This window comes from Garra rufa, chromosome 21, assembly GCF_049309525.1.
Source record: "Garra rufa chromosome 21, GarRuf1.0, whole genome shotgun sequence".
Lineage (NCBI taxonomy): Eukaryota > Metazoa > Chordata > Actinopteri > Cypriniformes > Cyprinidae > Garra > Garra rufa.
The window spans coordinates 22,488,035-22,505,689 of NC_133381.1; the positions used below are offsets into that span (position 1 = coordinate 22,488,035).

A 17,655-nucleotide genomic window follows, 5' to 3' on the forward strand; every position below is an offset into this window, starting at 1 on the left:
CCGTAGTTAACTGTGGTTGGCCTGGTTGTCGTCACTCAGAAAACAACAGGCCAATCAGAAGAGAGGCTCATGAACATTAATTAGATGGGCCAAAATCGACCTGTTTTTGACAGAGCTCCTAAAAAAGGAGCTGTAAAAATATATTGAGATGGATTTTGGCACTTATACCGCAAATATATATTCTTAAGGACATCAACAACTAAAATAAACCTCCAGAAATGTGTACAATATGGGACCTTTAAAATAAAAGAACATAAATCCAGGGAACAAAACGACACGTCAAAACATTAAGACCGGACAAAGGGAATGAGCAACCAAGGACTATTTAAACATAATCAAAGGGGAGTGGACACTAAACAAGACAGGTGTACACAATCCAGGATAACGGGGGAAGGGGGAAGTCTAAATATGGGGAAGGGTAAACCAAATAAACTGTACCAAAGGGGGAGACAAAGGAAGAGACCAAAACATTGGAAACACAGGGGGGAAACACACTAGGAAAACAAAGACAGACCCCCGGTTTCACAGACAAGGCTTAAGCCTAGTCCTAGACTAAAATGTAAGTCTGAGCTGTTTCAACTGAAACAAAATTGCACTGATTGATGTTAAAATATATCAGTGCCTTTGTTTTGTCTCAAGATGCACACCAGTAATGTTTTTTTCTAAGCATGTTTATAAAAATTACTTAAATGTCCTAATTGAACTATGGCCTAATCCTGGCTTAGTCTAAGCCCTGTCTGTGAAACCGGGCCGGAAAGTCCAACATCCTGACAGCATCCTTGCTAAATAAAACATTAATTAACAGAATTCATTTCTATAATTTCTTTCTCAAAAAATAAATAAATAAATAAAATAAAAGTAAAATACTGGCTCCAAGCTTTTGAATGGTATAGTATGTAATGTTACAAAAGTTTTTTATTTCAGATAAATGCTAATCGTTCTATTCATCAAAGAGTTCTGAAAAAATGTAATAATAAAAATGTTTCTTAAAACAGCAAACCAGCATATTAGAACAATTTCTGAACAATAATGTGACACTAAAGACTGGAGTAATGATGCTGAAAATGTAGCTTTGATCACAGGAATAAATTACATTTTAAAATATATTCAAATAGAAAACACTTATTTTAAATAGATATACACAATATTACTACTTCTGCTGAATTTTGGAGCAAATAAATATTTTTATCCCAGCATTTTTAAAGTATATTTAAATAACAGCTATTATTTTGATATTTCTATTCATCAAAGAGTCCTGAAAAAAAATTAGCATTTCTGTATCATGGTTTCTACAAAAAAAGCAGCAAAAGCAGTTTCAACATAAGAAGTATTTCTTAAAATATATTCAAATAGAAAATAGTTATCTTTAAATTGTAAAAACATAACAGCCTCACTAAACATAATTCTTTCCCTCAACTTTTGAACGTTAGTGTATGCTAGAATCATACATATAAATGTTAAGGATAGTTGCTAAACATTTACTGATGATTAACACCAAAAGATAAAAGGTATATTACTTCAAGTGCTCTTACAGCTCTTTTTTGCTAATCAAAAAAATACAAACAGTATGTAAAAATACTCACTCCAAGGAGGATTCACCGGTGCTGTAAAAGAGAAAAGAAAAGAGTTTATGTATGCGAAAGCCGAGCTTTGAAAGGCTTATAGCACATAGTTGATTAATAAACCATTATAAACAACAGCAGGGGACTCGGAGAAGGGGAGAATGGCATTTGCCCTTGGAGAGAAGTGTTTAGAAAGTGCTTTGGGCATCATTACCATGTATCACACAGTTAGAAAAGGGAAATGAAATAGTGTGTCAGTGCAGGACGGGGTGTTTGTGTGGGGAGAGGTCGCTATGGGGCTGTGCAATGCTCAGGTGAACCATAAAGACCTGTATCTCTCTTCATTCCATTCACAAGCAGCCTATCTGAGCGCGGCAGAAAGCCGTGTGCTTCCAGGCAGCCTCAATGAGGGCTAAGGTGCATTGTGGAAGAAAGGTTTCAGAGGGCATGTGTGGAAAAGATAGTGAGACTGAAACCGATCCCTATTTCAACCAACTTAGCTCAGTGCCTTAATAGAATACAAAAAAACCCTTGCGCAATCCTGTTTAAGTCCAAAAACGTGTTTGGATCCTCCAAGAGCAGTGATTACGCTAAGCTGCGAATTTCTATGTAGGAAAAAAATCAATGGTCATCCTCTGAGAAGATGTTTGAAAACATCATATCGTCGAGGGCTCTAACTTCAGCAGAGGAATTTTAAGAAATACATCAATGTGTGTCTCTCAAATTGACGTTCCAGCAGTAAAACGAGTACAGTGCGACAGTCGCCTTCTGGGACGGAAAAGTGGCATCGGTTCTGGCATTTGATCAGGCTCCTATAATGAGAAAGATTAGCACGACAGCGTTCAAACACAGCAGATGTTCACAAGGGGTTGTCAGTGTAAATGTCTGCTTTGTGAACTGCGGGGGGAACAGCTCCACACGAAATTGATGATACAACTGAAAAAGTACAAAAGTTGACAGGAGGGGAAAAGAAGGGGAAATTAATTAGCAAATGTCTGTCTACATACACAGAATTTACAAATGAATGAATGAGTGAATGATGGGAAGTGTCATGGGAATTGCAGCGTTGAGGGGAACAGAGGATTTTGTCAAGGAAGACAAAATGGTAGTGAGTCATTCCTTGAAACAGATGCCTTTTCTATTTCGGAGGTGGTTTTAGAAGCATCTCAAGCTAAATTTATAAAAATTAATGTGTTTGGAGCTTTAGAGAAGGAGGGAGGAAACGGGGTTGGAACATTTGAAACCAAAATGGCTGCTGCTCTTCCTGTTATCAAGGTTATTTCCTTGGCTCATTACCATTCAAGAGTCAATAATATGAATTATTAGTAAAAAAAAAAAAGGGAACAAATGCAAAAAAATATAATACATTTAATTAAAATAGTTGTTTAATGTGACGGACGGATGATTTGAGACTCATGAAAACTGATGTTACTTTAAGTTCAGTATGCTATTTAAAATTACTCTACACTCTTAAAAATAAAGGCGCTTCACGATGCCATAGAAGAACCAAACAGAACTTGTCTAAATGGTTCCATAAAGAACCTTAAACATCTGAGGAACCTTTCTGTTTCACAAGGAGGTTCTTTGTGGTGAAAGAAGGTTCTTCAGATGAAAAAAGGTAAGAAAGAGATGGTTCTTTAAAGAACTTTTGACTGAATGGTTCTTTGTGGAACCAAAAATGGTTCTTCTATGGCATCGCTTGAAGAACCTTTTAAAGCACCTTTATTTTTAAGAGTGTATATGCAAAATAACATCAAATTACAATGATCAAATTAATGTTCACTGTTTTTTAGAAACAAATATGTAATGTGACAGGACACAATCACAGACATGTATCTATTATCTTGTTTTTAATTCAATTACTGTGATTTATGCTTATAAATGTGATTTAATGTGAATGAGAAAGGTAATATATGGGTCAAAGATGAAACAGGGTTTGAGCATAACAACAATAAGTGTAATACTGCTTTAAATTGTTGTTAATAAATATAAATATAAATATAAATATAAATATAAATGTTTTCTGTTTAATTTAATTGCATTTTTGTTTTTGTTTTTCTAAGCAAAAATACATATACATTTTCCCTAAAGAAGACAACTCAACTCAATTTCATTCAGTGTAAAAGGCTTGTCAGGCATATTTACAACAAAAATCAATTTATGACATAGTAAAAGAAAAAATACTTTCACCCTAAAATTCTATATTTTTTAAAATTTGCCACTACCCTAGGTTTTGCCCATTTGTCAGAATTTTTTTTACTAATTTAAAACATAATACAATTTAATATGCTCCCTTATTCTTTTATTTATTTTAATATGTACAAGTCAGAATAAGCATGTTGTTGAATTTTTACATAAATATTGTGTTACACTGAATGACAATGTAACATTATTTTTTTAATTTTTCAAAAACTTATTGGAATCCTTAAAAGAAGACACTTTACTTACATTTAATGTGTTTTCTATTGACATAAAATCAATTTTGTAAATTTCTTTTGACATGGACATCTTGACGTCTTTGACCCATATACACTTATATCATGGAAAATAATACTTGTTAATATAATAAACAACAAAATTTAACAGGATTCTTATGTATAGAATAAAAATATAATTTATGTTGAATTGTTATGCTTAAGGTTGCAAAACAGTTAACAGCAGATGAGTTAAAGGACTGTTAAAGGAGTAACATTATCAACATTAAAAATTGACAGATAAGGAAAACATTTACAGATAAGGAAAACATTTCAGGATTTCTCTCCATATAATAGACTTCTATGGTGCCTCTGAGTTTGAATTTCCAAAATGCAGTTTAAATGCAGCTTCAAAGGGCTCTAAATGATCCCAGCCGAGGAACAAGGGTCTTATCTAGCGAAACGATCAGTTATTTTCTAAAAACATTTACAATTTATATACTTTTTAACCTCAAACGTTTGTCTTGCCTAGCTCTGTGTGAACTCCAGTTCATGACAGTTAGGGTATGTTGAAAACATCTCATTTTCTCCTCCAACTTCGAAATTTTCCTACTTCGCTGCAGAAGTACCAGCCCAGTGTTTACAATGTGAACATTCTTTACCACTGAAGAATCTAGACATGAACATCTTGGATGACAAGGCGGTGAGTTACCTTACAAGTGTTACCTTCCCAACGTGACTATGTAATGCGTGTAGTCGAGCTACTGCAAGATGAGCTTTGTATTTTTTTTTTTTTTTAGAAAATGACAGATCGTTTTGCTAAATAAGACCCTTATTCCTCAGCTTGGATCGTGTAGAGTCCTTCAAAGCTGTAATGAAACTGCAACTTGGACCTTCAAATCATTGATCCCCATTGAAGTCCATTATATGGAGAAAAATCCTGGAATGTTTTCTTCAAAAACCTTTTCTTTTCGACTGAAGAAAGAATGACATGAACATCTTTGATGACACGGGTGTGAGTACATTATCCGAAAATTTTATTTTGAAATTGAACTAATCCTTTAAACAACAACTGCTGATTAAAAAAAAAAATGGCACAATCAATATATCTGTGAACACAAATCACATTTGATGTTAACAACTCAAGACTAGCTGTTTTTTCCCATTGCAAAATCGTAATTTAGAAGCTAATTATTCCATGAAGGTTACAGTTCTCTTTCTGTAAACCACCCAGCTGTTTTTAAATGGGGTAAGGAGGAGAGGCCTGCTTATGTTAAACCAAGCAGATGTTGCGTATTTGGAAACACGTGCTGCATTAACACACTCTCTAAATTGATGGGCTCCGTGTTCTCTCCTTTTGCCTTTCTCTCTCCCTGTATCCCCGTAAAAGTACAATTAGAGCTATTGGAGCAGGAGGCAAAAGCAAAACGTCAACATCATTAAACACACAAGCAATTAGACCCAGTATATTTCCCACTCAGAGAGGATTCACTGCTGTCCTACTCAGAGGCAAGCTTTAAGGTAAAATCCAAGCATATTCAAGCCTTTCATTTGAACAAGCCAGATAACGACATAAATGTGCAGAGCTGAGTAATAAATTGCAGTAATGCAATTCAGGCTACTGTACAAACCATGCCGTCTTATCACAGAGACTGGAATTTTGCGATATCTATACAAAACCCAAAGGCACCCCAGAAACAATATGTTATCATTGAGTCCAAGTATTCCCACACATAATCAAGCCCTTAAATTAATGAGTAGCATACTTCATATTCATCCATTTTAATATAATGCTTGCATTAAGTAACATTAGCATTTAAATGACCTGCGTTCGATCATTATTATTAATATTACCAGCAGTAAACTACTAAACTAACAAATAATGCCATTTATGACAACCTAATACCATAGTGAAGTCGTGGTGAGATGTACTAACTGTTTGACAATACAATTATAATAGCTTGTTAGCACTGTCCTCTCAGCCTGTTTGTGTTCTCTGAAAGGCTCATAAATAGCTGCCAGTTGGTGGCGTTCCAAAGCAATCTACAGGCAGCAGCAAGTTTATGTGTTGAATAACTGCTTTATAGAATGATACCGAATGACACAGTCCATCAATTCTTCTTGGTGGCTTGTTAATTTGTCTGGCACTGTCCATGCACGAATTTGAACCGCAGCCATTCAAAGTCTTAACAAACACTGTGCAACCTTTTGCCACAGGTTGCGATGGCCTGCCTTTCCAATAAAAATCGCCAAGTACAGGAGGAGAAAAACTACTGAAATGTCATGGGAATGGCTGATTCTGGCTCATTCTTGTGAATACATTTGGTGCATTCAATAAAAAGTCAGATAAACACATATGAGCCAAAATATATGTTATTCTACATCTATATGATTTTCTTTCTTATGATATTTTGAAGTTTTTACACTTGAGACATTTTTGTGTGTGTTTCATAGAACAAAGTAAACCATACAGGTTTGGAATGACATGAAGGTTGAAAAAATGTTGACAGATTTTTCATATTTTGAGTGTACTATCCCTTTAACATTAAAAATTCATTGGTGTTGCACATGAACTGAAAAAATGTATACACTGAATGCAATGCAAGTCACTCACATTTTGCAGCTTGCATTGTGAAAATTCTGTCATTTATTGCTCACCCTCATGTCATTCCAAACCCATAAGACCTTCGTTCATCTTCGAAACACAAATTATTACACAAATATTTTTGATGAAATCCAAAAGCTTTCTGACCCTCCATACACAGCAACACAACTACCACGTTCAAGGCACAGAAAGGTAGTAAGGATATTGGTAATATAGTCCATGTGACACAAGTGGTTCAACCACAATGTTAAAAAGCTACAAGAATAATTTTTGTGTGCAAACAAAACAAAAATGAGATTAATCTGAGTTTCAAAGATAACCGAAGGTCTTAAGCTAGGTTCATAAACCTAAACTGGTGATACTTCTCTTCCTCATGTTAAAATTAATTAAACTATTCACTAAATATTCACTATTATCTGTAGTATATGAAGTGTGACATTCACATTCATGGATACAGATAAATCTGTTTTAATTAAAACACTTTTTTTTAATAATGCAGTTCATATAATGAATGGGAATACCAGTGCACAAATAAATTATTTAATAGTAGGAATGTAACGGTATTATCAATATCGTGGTATCGCGATAGCAAAACTGTTTTGATATTATTGTGGTCATATGACTATATGAAATGATAGGTCTTCCAGGCAAAAAGTGTAGTTTTTAAAATATATTTAAATTTCTTATTTAACAAAAGGTTTTTAAAGCTGTGTTTTGGGCTATTATGCTTTGGCACAGTATCTGTCAAACAGCTAAAACCGAAAGCATAATATACCTAATAATCATTTTATTAAGTCTATTTTCGCTGCACGTTTAAAGGTGAAGCGAGCACTTCGTTCAGGCGATCAGCTCGTGATCCAGTGTTTTCCGCAGCTCAGAATGGCTCAGTTCACACTAAATGCATGTGCTGTAAGTTTACAGTTTTTCTCAGTTGCTTAAACACATTTCTTGAAATTATGCCTCTTATTTGCGAAACTCTAAACACAAATCCACAACTCCTAACTCAATTCCCCAAACTTCCTATATTGAGGTCAAAATGAAGCTCTCCACTCAAAACAATTCAATCTTGCTGAAAAACCAAACTTTGCTCTCAGACATGACACACAAATCCTCAAAAACACACACACTACAACACAGTTTTACACACCGATGAGACAAATTCAAAACAATACTACGAAAACAATACAAATAAAAAACTTTTCACATGATGAACACAACAAATCTATGCCGAAGGTTCTGATTGGTGTCCACTTGGGTAATTGTGTGCTAATTGAGCTCAAACTTCGCAGACTTGAGTGAACAATGTTGAATGCTTGTGCTTTCTAAATGACATCATGGTGTAAGCACTGAGAAATGTAGGTATTTGTGTGTAGAGTTTTGCAGTAACAGTTCACCAAATATAACTCATGTGTCAAAGCAGGGAATAGTGTTTATTGTTTAGGGAAATGGGTGTGCTTTTTCAAAAATGGCGTTATTGTTTTGAAATTTTAGTTCAAAAGACTGGTTATAGTGTTTTAGCAATTGAGAAAAACTGTAATACGCATTTAGGAACGCAACGGCCACCAGGTATGCTTTACTTTTGTGGCAGATGATTACAACATTTCAATAGATTTGTAGTGAGATGCGTTTTTGTAAGTCTATTTTCACTGAAGTTGGAGTTTTCAGTCAAAATAATAGCTCTACTGTCGTTTCCGTCAAAATAAAAGCGGTATGAATAGCTGACAGCTAGTGGTATAAATGGGTAATGTTAGTGCAGTCCAAATTTGAAATATGTCTTTCAAGTGTAGAAACTAGGAAAGAAGTACTGTAATTTCCCTACTGTAGTGTAAAGCAAAAATAATATATCTATGAAATATTAATTTTCATTTATTTTAGAGCAATTGTTCTACTGTCATAGGAGTAACGATAATATAAAATTGTTATTTAAATGTGCCTGGCTTCCTAAAACACCAGTGTGAATGTAATTTAGACTGAGACGGTATACCACAAATAAAAAAAGGGCTGAGTCCCCTTTACAGTTCAGCTAAAAATCAATTCATTGACTTTCTTCTGACTTAAGTTCTCTTAGTTAAGAACATGGGTTGGAGCTCTTAATTTTGAACTCTTAAAGTGCATTAGATACAAAAATTTAACTTTAAAATGTAAATGTAATTTTTTTTTTTTCCAAGTCTTCATTTATTTATTTATTATTTTTTTTTTATTTAAATATCGTAATAATATCTTGGACTTCATATTGTGACAGTGTATTGTGAGATTTTGATATCAATACATCCCTGTTTAATATATACTGTATTATTAAATAAATAAATGATGGATATATATGACAATATAATTTGACTTTCTTAGAACAAAAGTCATACAGGTTTGCAATGACATGAGGATAAGTTACGACAGATTTTTCATTTTCTTAACATTTTATCATTAAAAATTCAGTGCCATTGCACATGAACTGAAAGAAAATGTATATCTTGAATGGAGTGTAAGACATTTTGGATTTAACCATCTGCCATATGCATACATTAATGTGCAGTTTTAGCAAACCAACAGAAGGTATCCTCACAGAGAGCTTCTCCAACCATTTACACGTGGCTTAAATGCCAGTGTATTATTGTGAAAGCTGGGATATGGATTGTGACTGGTGTGATTGTGCTATCACCTTCTCCAGGCTATTCGAGCCAATTAAAATGCATAATGTCACAGTGGCAAAAGCTGGACTCTTTGATGGAAGTGCTCCTGGTGTGAAAGTCATCCCATCATTACAGATGGTCTTTTCCCATGAGCCCTGTGGCAAAATGACTTCAGGGGAAATGGAATAGCAGAGAGGGAGATGTTATGAAATGAGACATTTTCAATTTTTTACCACTGGTATTTCCATTACCTGACACAAAGACCGTGTAGAGCCATAGGGCTTCATATCACATGGGCAAGCTGCTGAATAAACTATGAGCAGAATCAATGAAATAATGACCGGATGGAAGAATAAAAATAATTTTTTTTTTACCGCTTTTGAAATTGCACCTGGTCTGCACAGGCCTTCTGTGGTCTTTTCTTGCAAATCCTTATTTTTAAAAGCCACAGAGAGGGTGAAGGGCATTCACTCGACAGCCCAGTGCTGTTTAAAATAGTTTTCGTTGAAGTCTAGCACGTCACACCCCAGGACATGTCAACTTTCCACAGTATTTCATGTCGATTACCCATAAGCAATGGCTTAAAATTAAGATAGAGCCCTTGAAGAGCCTCACTGGGGTCGTGCAACCTCGATAACAGAACTCTGTGCACAGTTAATGAATGTGCCCGAGTGCATCCAGCCATTGGTGAGGTCATAAAGCTGCCACATTACGATTGGTTTTCCAGTAAAGAATGGAAGGGGTTCAGGCACCACAAGACTTAGGGTTTAGGTGACTTGATATACGTTACCTGTCTCTCGACTGGCCTCTTTAAGAAGCACAAAGCAAAACAATAAGATCAATCTATAGCTCTAGGCAGTTTTAGAAAATAGTAGATAACATGAATACAACAGTTGCTATTAAAATGCAGGTCAACAGATGAGTAATATGTGCATTTTTCATGTACACAGCCAGCAGAGGTCTCTATTACATTAAAAAATTTTTTTTAAAATGTCCTCTGCTGGTTATTTGTTAGATTAGCAGATTTGCACACAAATATTTTTAATAAAGTCGAATCTATGAAGTGTTCTTTTTCAATAAAAAGATGAGGCTTTGTACAATATTTGGAGCTGTCAAATAATCTAATATTGAATCTAAGTGTTTTTAATAAATGACCTTGACTTTAGTACACAGACATGCATCACTGCCAGTATTAGTATACAAGCATGATTCTTAGTTTAATATTAGTTTGTTGTTTATAAGGAGTTATATATTTGCATGAAACATTCAGTGGGGTCTAAAAGTCTAAGAGCATTGGTGAAAAAGCAGATTTTAGTTCTAAATGAAAAAAAAAATAACCTTGAATAACAAAACTAAACTGAACGCATGATAATCTGATAGAAAAGTGAGCTAAAACAATTCAGTATTCTTAGTCTTTGGTATTTCAAGCTGACTATAAATCTTAGCGTTTTAATGTGGACTTTATTACTTGAAGGGTGCAACAATATTAATATGAATTTCACTTTATGGCTGATACTGTAACCAATAAATATTTTAATTAAGATAACAAGGGTAACACTTTATTTTAAGGTGTCCTTGTTACACGTTACATGCACTTACTATTATAATAACAATAAATTATGCATAATTGCAATAATTTATAATAATAAATAATAAATAAATAATAATAAATATGCAAGTAACCCTAAGCCAAGCCCTATCCCTAAACAAAACTGTATAGTAAGTACATGTAGTTAATTAATATTACTCAATACCTAAATGTATAATTAACTGTAAAAAGGAGACCTTAAAATTAAGTGTAACCTAATTTTGTTTTAAACATAAATTAAAAACTGTTCATTAAAAAAAGTGTAAAATCAACTGTTATAAATTTTACAAAATAGGTATCAATATCATCATGTACTTATATATATATATATAATATAATATATATATATAATTATATGTATAATTCAGTATTTGAACATTAATTAAGTTGAATAAATAATAAATAAATAAACAGTTTTTAATTCCTTTCTAATAAATGTTCACCTTTTGATTATTGCTGAAGCATCTAGTAATTATGTGCCTGATTTTTTATTTACAACCTGTTTTGGTTTCATTTTAAGCCAGCCATAGCATTTTTCAGAGTGTGCACAGTATGAAAAATGAATAATCATTTTGCAATTTGCTCAAGAGATTTGAAAGATTAACTATTATTAAGAATTTACAGTTTTTATTAATGTTTTTAAAAATGAAGTGAGCAAAATGCTAATTAAAATATAAAAAATAGGGTAAAAAAATCGTTCTAAAAAATGCTGGGTTAAATACAACCCAGTGCGGGTGAAATATGGGTTTTGATCCAACCTTCTGGATAGTTTTCTTTAACTCAACTATTGTTTAAAAATGACACATAATTACTAGAGGCATCATCAATAATTAAAAGGTGAACATTTATTAATAATCAATTAAATGTTTAATTATTATTTATTCAACTTACTAATAAATATTCATTCCGATCTTCAAGAATCGGCTAAAAACACATCTCTTCCATCTTTATTTCACCCTCTAACTTTAGCACCCTGTATTCTAATTCTATTCTTTAAAAAAAAAAACTTTCCCTTTTAGACTTTATATATTTTAGACTTTTATACTCTGTTTATTTACTTGCTGCTTGTTTTCTTAAAAAAATAACACTAGCTTCTCTGTTCTTGCTGTATTATATCTATCTATTTTTAGGCCTCTATCACTAGCTTGCTTTTTAAAAAAACCTTGATATGTGTACTGCATTAGGCTAAATGAGACTTGTCATAGCACTTGCATGTTATTGCTCTTTTGTTGATTTTGATTGCTTCCATTGTCCTCTTTTGTAAGTCGCTTTGGATAAAAGTGTCTGCTAAATCTATAAATGCAAATGTAAACATATTAATAAATGTTCATTTCCAATCTAGTTTGGGTTCATTTTAAGCAAGAAATAGTTGAGTTAAATAAAACAACCCGGTTGCTGGGTTTGTCCATATTTCACCCAGCGCTGAGTTGAATATCAACCTAAAACAATAAAAAAAAAATCTAATACTGATATACTAATATAGTACAGATATAATTTCTATTTTTTCTATTTAACTCTATTTTTGACCCCACTGTCAAAACCACTAAAAACAAACATGACAAGCTTTCTCTTACCACTGTAGCGAATGATCCTTTCCGTTGAATCCCCCTCTCCGAATCGTGTTATCGGTGTGAGGCGAACCTGGTAGGCCTCGGGTTTAATGAGTTCAGTGAGGTTGTAGGTGAGCAGTTCTCCTTTCTGGATGTTGTCTTCTATCGGGATTTCCTGCTCCCACCATCTCTGATGCCCCGTCTGAGGAAAAGAGCATAATTACATGTTCTTTATTTCAACACCTTATGATTAAGCATCAAGCCGGCACACACATAAGTAATGATTCCCTCAAAAGGTACTTTTAATAACACACAGTCTCTAGGGAACAAAAACCATACATCACGATAGGATGTCTCAGTCTGTACTATTAATTAAAAACATAATTTCAACATACTAATATTATAATACAACACATGCTGAGCATAATATATATATATATATATATATATATATATATATATATATATATAAAGAGCTGACCGCCTATTTCCTATTTCCATTTTAATGTCTCAAAGAGCTATTATGATATGAAGTTTATTCCTCTTAAAGTAAAGAACACAGTCTTCTTTACTTCCTATTGAACTTTTCTGATTACAATGGCACTGGCCAATGGCACTAATCAAAATGCAATGGCGCTTCCTGAAATGGCCGCACTTGTCTGATGCAAATCAGTACAAATTCTCTAAACAAACACCTACACACAGCAGAGGTGACATTTTCAAACAATGATGCTTTTCACCGAGGAAAGAAAGCACATGAAGTGACAATCACAGAAAGTTCCTGAATGGGCAAAAATAAACATTATTGAATTTTTAGTGAGATATGTGAGCTGGCTAATTGATTTTGACAAGGCATTTTAGCTCCCTGACCCTCTCAATTAACTTTTTACAGCAAGCTGAATTAGTGCAATATTAGAAGAAGTCAATTCATTCCTTTAGCTCAGGCTTGAAGCAAAGCATAAATGGATTTCAGCTGATGCCTCTTGTCATTATTGTGTTGGTAGATGAGAGGACATATCTAATTAAAATCCAGCACCTATGAAATCTTCCTGCATCTCCTGAAGTGAACTGCCGGGCAGTAAACAAAGCAAAATGAGCGTTCTAATCGCTAACAGAGAATCTGAAAGATCTGAAAAATGTGTGCGAATAGCCTTGGCTTTCATTTGTATAGTCTCAAGTCAACTCAGCAACTCAAAGACCTTATACATCTTTCATTGCAAGTATTTAGGATTAAAAGGTTTCATGAGGGTAAACACAAAACCTGTTTTGGAGGAAAGTACACAAATTTTGAGCGTCAAGTCAATATAAAAAAAAACATTTAAACCCATTTTCATCCATTTTTTGAAAGAAAGAAATACTTTTACTCAGTGAGGATGCATTAAATTGACTACATTTTCATTTTAAATGAAGTTCACCCAAAAATGAAAACTCACTTACTCACCCTTATGTCGTTCCAAGACCTTAGTTCATCTTCGGAACACAAATAAAGATATTTTTTGATGAAATCTGAAAGCTTTCTGACCCTCCATAAACAGCAACATAACTACTATGTTCAAGAAAGGTAGTAAGGACATCATTAAAATAGTCCATGTGACATCAATGGTTCAACTGTAAGGTTATGAAGCTACAAGAATACTTTTTGTGCGCAAAGAAAACAAAAATAGACTTGATTCAACAATAATAGTTGCGTTGATCTCTGTGCAGAGTCAGAAAGCATTTGGATTTTATCAAAAATATCTTAATTTGTGTTCAGATGATGGACAAAGGTCTTAAGGGTTTGGAACGACATGAGGGTAAGTAATTAATGACAGAATGTTCATTTTTTAGTAAACTATCCCTTTAAGATTCATTTTCACAACTTTCTATTTATTAAAGAATTCTGAAAAAATGACACATAGCATGGTTTCCACAAAAAAAAAAAAAAAACTGTTTTCAGCATTGATGATGATAAGAAATGTTTCTTGAGCACCAAATCAGTATATTATTTTGATTTATCATTATTTTATTTTATTATTTATATTATTTTAAGGATCATGTGACACTGAAGACTGGAGTAATGATGCTGAAAATTCAGCTTTGCATCACAGGAATAAAAAACATAAAATAAAATATTAAAATAGAAAACATTTGTTTGAAATTGCAAAACTATTTCACAATATTACTGTACCAAATAAATGCAGCCTTGGTGAGCATAAGAGATTTCTTTCAGAAACATAAAACATTTACAGACCCCTACAGACCCCAAACTTCTGCACAGAAAAATATCCCTTAAAAAATTCAAAGGAGGCAAAAGCAAAGGCAAAGGCAAAAAAAAAAAAAAAAAAAAAAAAATCCACAATCTTAACAACGTGCATCAATAAATCATGCAGGATCATGAACATTTAGAAACTATTTAACTGTTAATTTTATATCATATTGGCTAGGGTGACCACACTGCAAAAAATGCTTTTCTTACTTAGATTTTTTGTCTTGTTTCCAGCCAAAATATCTAAAAATTCTTAAATCAGGAAGGATTTTCTATCAAGTAAAAATGATTGTCTTGTTTTCAGAAAAAAATTATCATAATTAAGTGCATTTTTGCTTGAAACAAGCAAAATAATCTGCCAATGGGGTAAGAAAATTAATCTTGTTTTCTGTTTGAAATAATTTTCTTTTGCTTACACAAGTGGCAGTTTATTTGGCTTGTTCTAAGCAAAAACTCACTTAATTTTGACTTGTTTTAAATAATAAATAAATTAATAATTTGTTTTTACATTTTTTTACGTCTAAAAAAATCCTTCTTGATTTAAGAATTTTTAGATATTTTGGCTGGAAACAAGACAAAAAATCTAAGTAAGAAAAGCATTTTTTGCAGTGCATACATGCTCTTTTGGTCAGGATTTTTACACTGCCTAAAATATTAAGGTTTTGGCTTTGTTTTCCTGTTTTCAAACTTGCTGAAGCTAATAATCGAAAAGCAAGCAGTTTGACCAATAACATGCAGGCATTGTACATAATCGACCAATTGTGTGTGAGAAGGTGGGATCTTCAGAGAATGGTCAAAGTGATGCAAATATGCATATACACTACCAGTCAAAAGTTTGGACACACTTCCCCATTCTCTTTGATGGGAAAGTGTGTTCAAACTTTTGACTGGCAATGTACACTGTTTTCACCAGTTTCAACTTAAAAACTTAAGTTTAGCAGCTCCCTTAAAATGTTAAGTTAAATCAACTCATTTCAACTCACAAGTTAAATCAACTCATTTTTATTGTAATAAGTTAAAATGACTTGTAGTTTTAAGCTGATTTAACTGCTGAACGTAGGTTTTTAAGTTGAATCTGGTGAAAACTTTATACAGTGTACAGGTCCTTCTCAAAAAAATTAGCATATTGTGATAAAGTTCATTATTTTCTGTAATGTACTGATAAACATTAGACTTTCATATATTTTAGATTCATTACACACAACTGAAGTAGTTCAAGCCTTTTATTGTTTTAATATTGATGATTTTGGCATACAGCTCATGAAAACCCAAAATTCCTATCTCAAAAAATTAGCATATTTCATCCGACCAATAAAAGAAAAGTGTTTTTAATACAAAAAAAGTCAACCTTCAAATAATTATGTTCAGTTATGCACTCAATACTTGGTCGGGAATCCTTCTGCAGAAATGACTGCTTCAATGCGGCGTGGCATGGAGGCAATCAGCCTGTGGCACTGCTGAGGTGTTATGGAGGCCCAGGATGCTTCGATAGCGGCCTTAAGCTCATCCAGAGTGTCGGGTCTTGCGTCTCTCAACTTTCTCTTCACAATATCCCACAGATTCTCTATGGGGTTCAGGTCAGGAGAGTTGGCAGGCCAATTGAGCACAGTAATACCATGGTCAGTAAACCATTTACCAGTGGTTTTGGCATTGTGAGCAGGTAAAGCTTTTCAGCAGATGGAAGCATGAAGTGCTCCAAAATCTCCTGATAGCTAGCTGCATTGACCCTGCCCTTGATAAAACACAGTGGACCAACACCAGCAGCTGACATGGCACCCCAGACCATCACTGACTGTGGGTACTTGACACTGGACTTCAGGCATTTTGGCATTTCCCTCTCCCCAGTCTTCCTCCAGACTCTGGCACCTTGATTTCCGAATGACATGCAAAATTTGTTTTTATCCGAAAAAAAGTACTTTGGGCCACTGAGCAACAGTCCAGTGCTGCTTCTCTGTAGCCCAGGTCAGGCGCTTCTGCCGCTGTTTCTGGTTCAAAAGTGGCTTGACCTGGGGAATGCGGCACCTGTAGCCCATTTCCTGCACACGCCTGTACACGGTGGCTCTGGATGTTTCTACTCCATACTCTGTCCACTGCTTCCGCAGGTCCCCCAAGGTCTGGAATCGGTCCTTCTCCACAATCTTCCTCAGGGTCCGGTCACCTCTTCTCGTTGTGCAGCGTTTTCTGCCACACTTTTTCCTTCCCACAGACTTCCCACTGAGGTGCCTTGATACAGCACTCTGGGAACAGCCTATTCGTTCAGAAATTTCTTTCTGTGTCTTACCCTCTTGCTTGAGGGTGTCAGTGATGGCCTTCTGGACAGCAGTCAGGTCGGCAGTCTTACCCATGATTGCGGTTTTGAGTAATGAACCAGGCTGGGAGTTTTTAAAAGCCTCAGGAATCTTTTGCAGGTGTTTGGAGTTAATTAGTTGATTCAGATGATTAGGTTAATAGCTCGTTTAGAGAACCTTTTCATGATATGCTAATTTTTTGAGATAGGAATTTTGGGTTTTCATGAGCTGTATGCCAAAACATCAATATTAAAACAATAAAAGGCTTGAACTACTTCAGTTGTGTGTAATGAATCTAAAATATATGAAAGTCTAATGTTTATCAGTACATTACAGAAAATAATGAACTTTATCACAATATGCTAATTTTTTGAGAAGGACCTGTATATTATGTTTGCTGTGTTTAACTTGAAGTGGCGCTGCTTTAAGACAAAAGCAAGTATGAAAACAGAAAAAAGGCAAAACCTGGCAATTTTGAGTAATGTAGAAATCCTGGCCAGGACATGTCCAGGAAAAAGAGCACGTATGGTCACCCTGATATTGGCTCGAGTGCAGCACCATATGGAACTGCAATCTGTTTTATAATGGCTGTTTGTCCAAGCTGTGACAGACGGGACGTTACTAATGTTATCATTACTATGGGTCAGTCATTATTTTCATGGACTGCTGTGATCTTTTGGCCATTGTATGCACAGTTGGTCAGATTAATTGTCAACATTTGCAAACTTGAACGTTTGCCATGTGACAACTATTAGGCAGGCAGTAGATACACAACG

General features: G+C 34.2%; 1 protein-coding gene across 2 annotated transcripts in view; it reads right to left on the bottom strand.

The window, feature by feature from the left end:
• The window catches only part of mdga2a (MAM domain containing glycosylphosphatidylinositol anchor 2a), a 388,587-nt gene that overhangs the window by 18,148 nt on the left and 352,784 nt on the right, over positions 1-17,655 (bottom strand). Inside the window, exons 11-13 of one of the 2 annotated variants that reach the window (XM_073827152.1) lie at positions 12,371-12,548; positions 9,999-10,016; positions 1,584-1,604 (exon numbers count right to left, since the gene is read on the bottom strand). In XM_073827152.1, coding sequence (XP_073683253.1) covers positions 1,584-1,604; positions 9,999-10,016; positions 12,371-12,548 — 217 coding nt within the window. The remainder of the gene's footprint in view (positions 1-1,583; positions 1,605-9,998; positions 10,017-12,370; positions 12,549-17,655) is intronic. The other variant, XM_073827153.1, reaches the window with a different exon arrangement.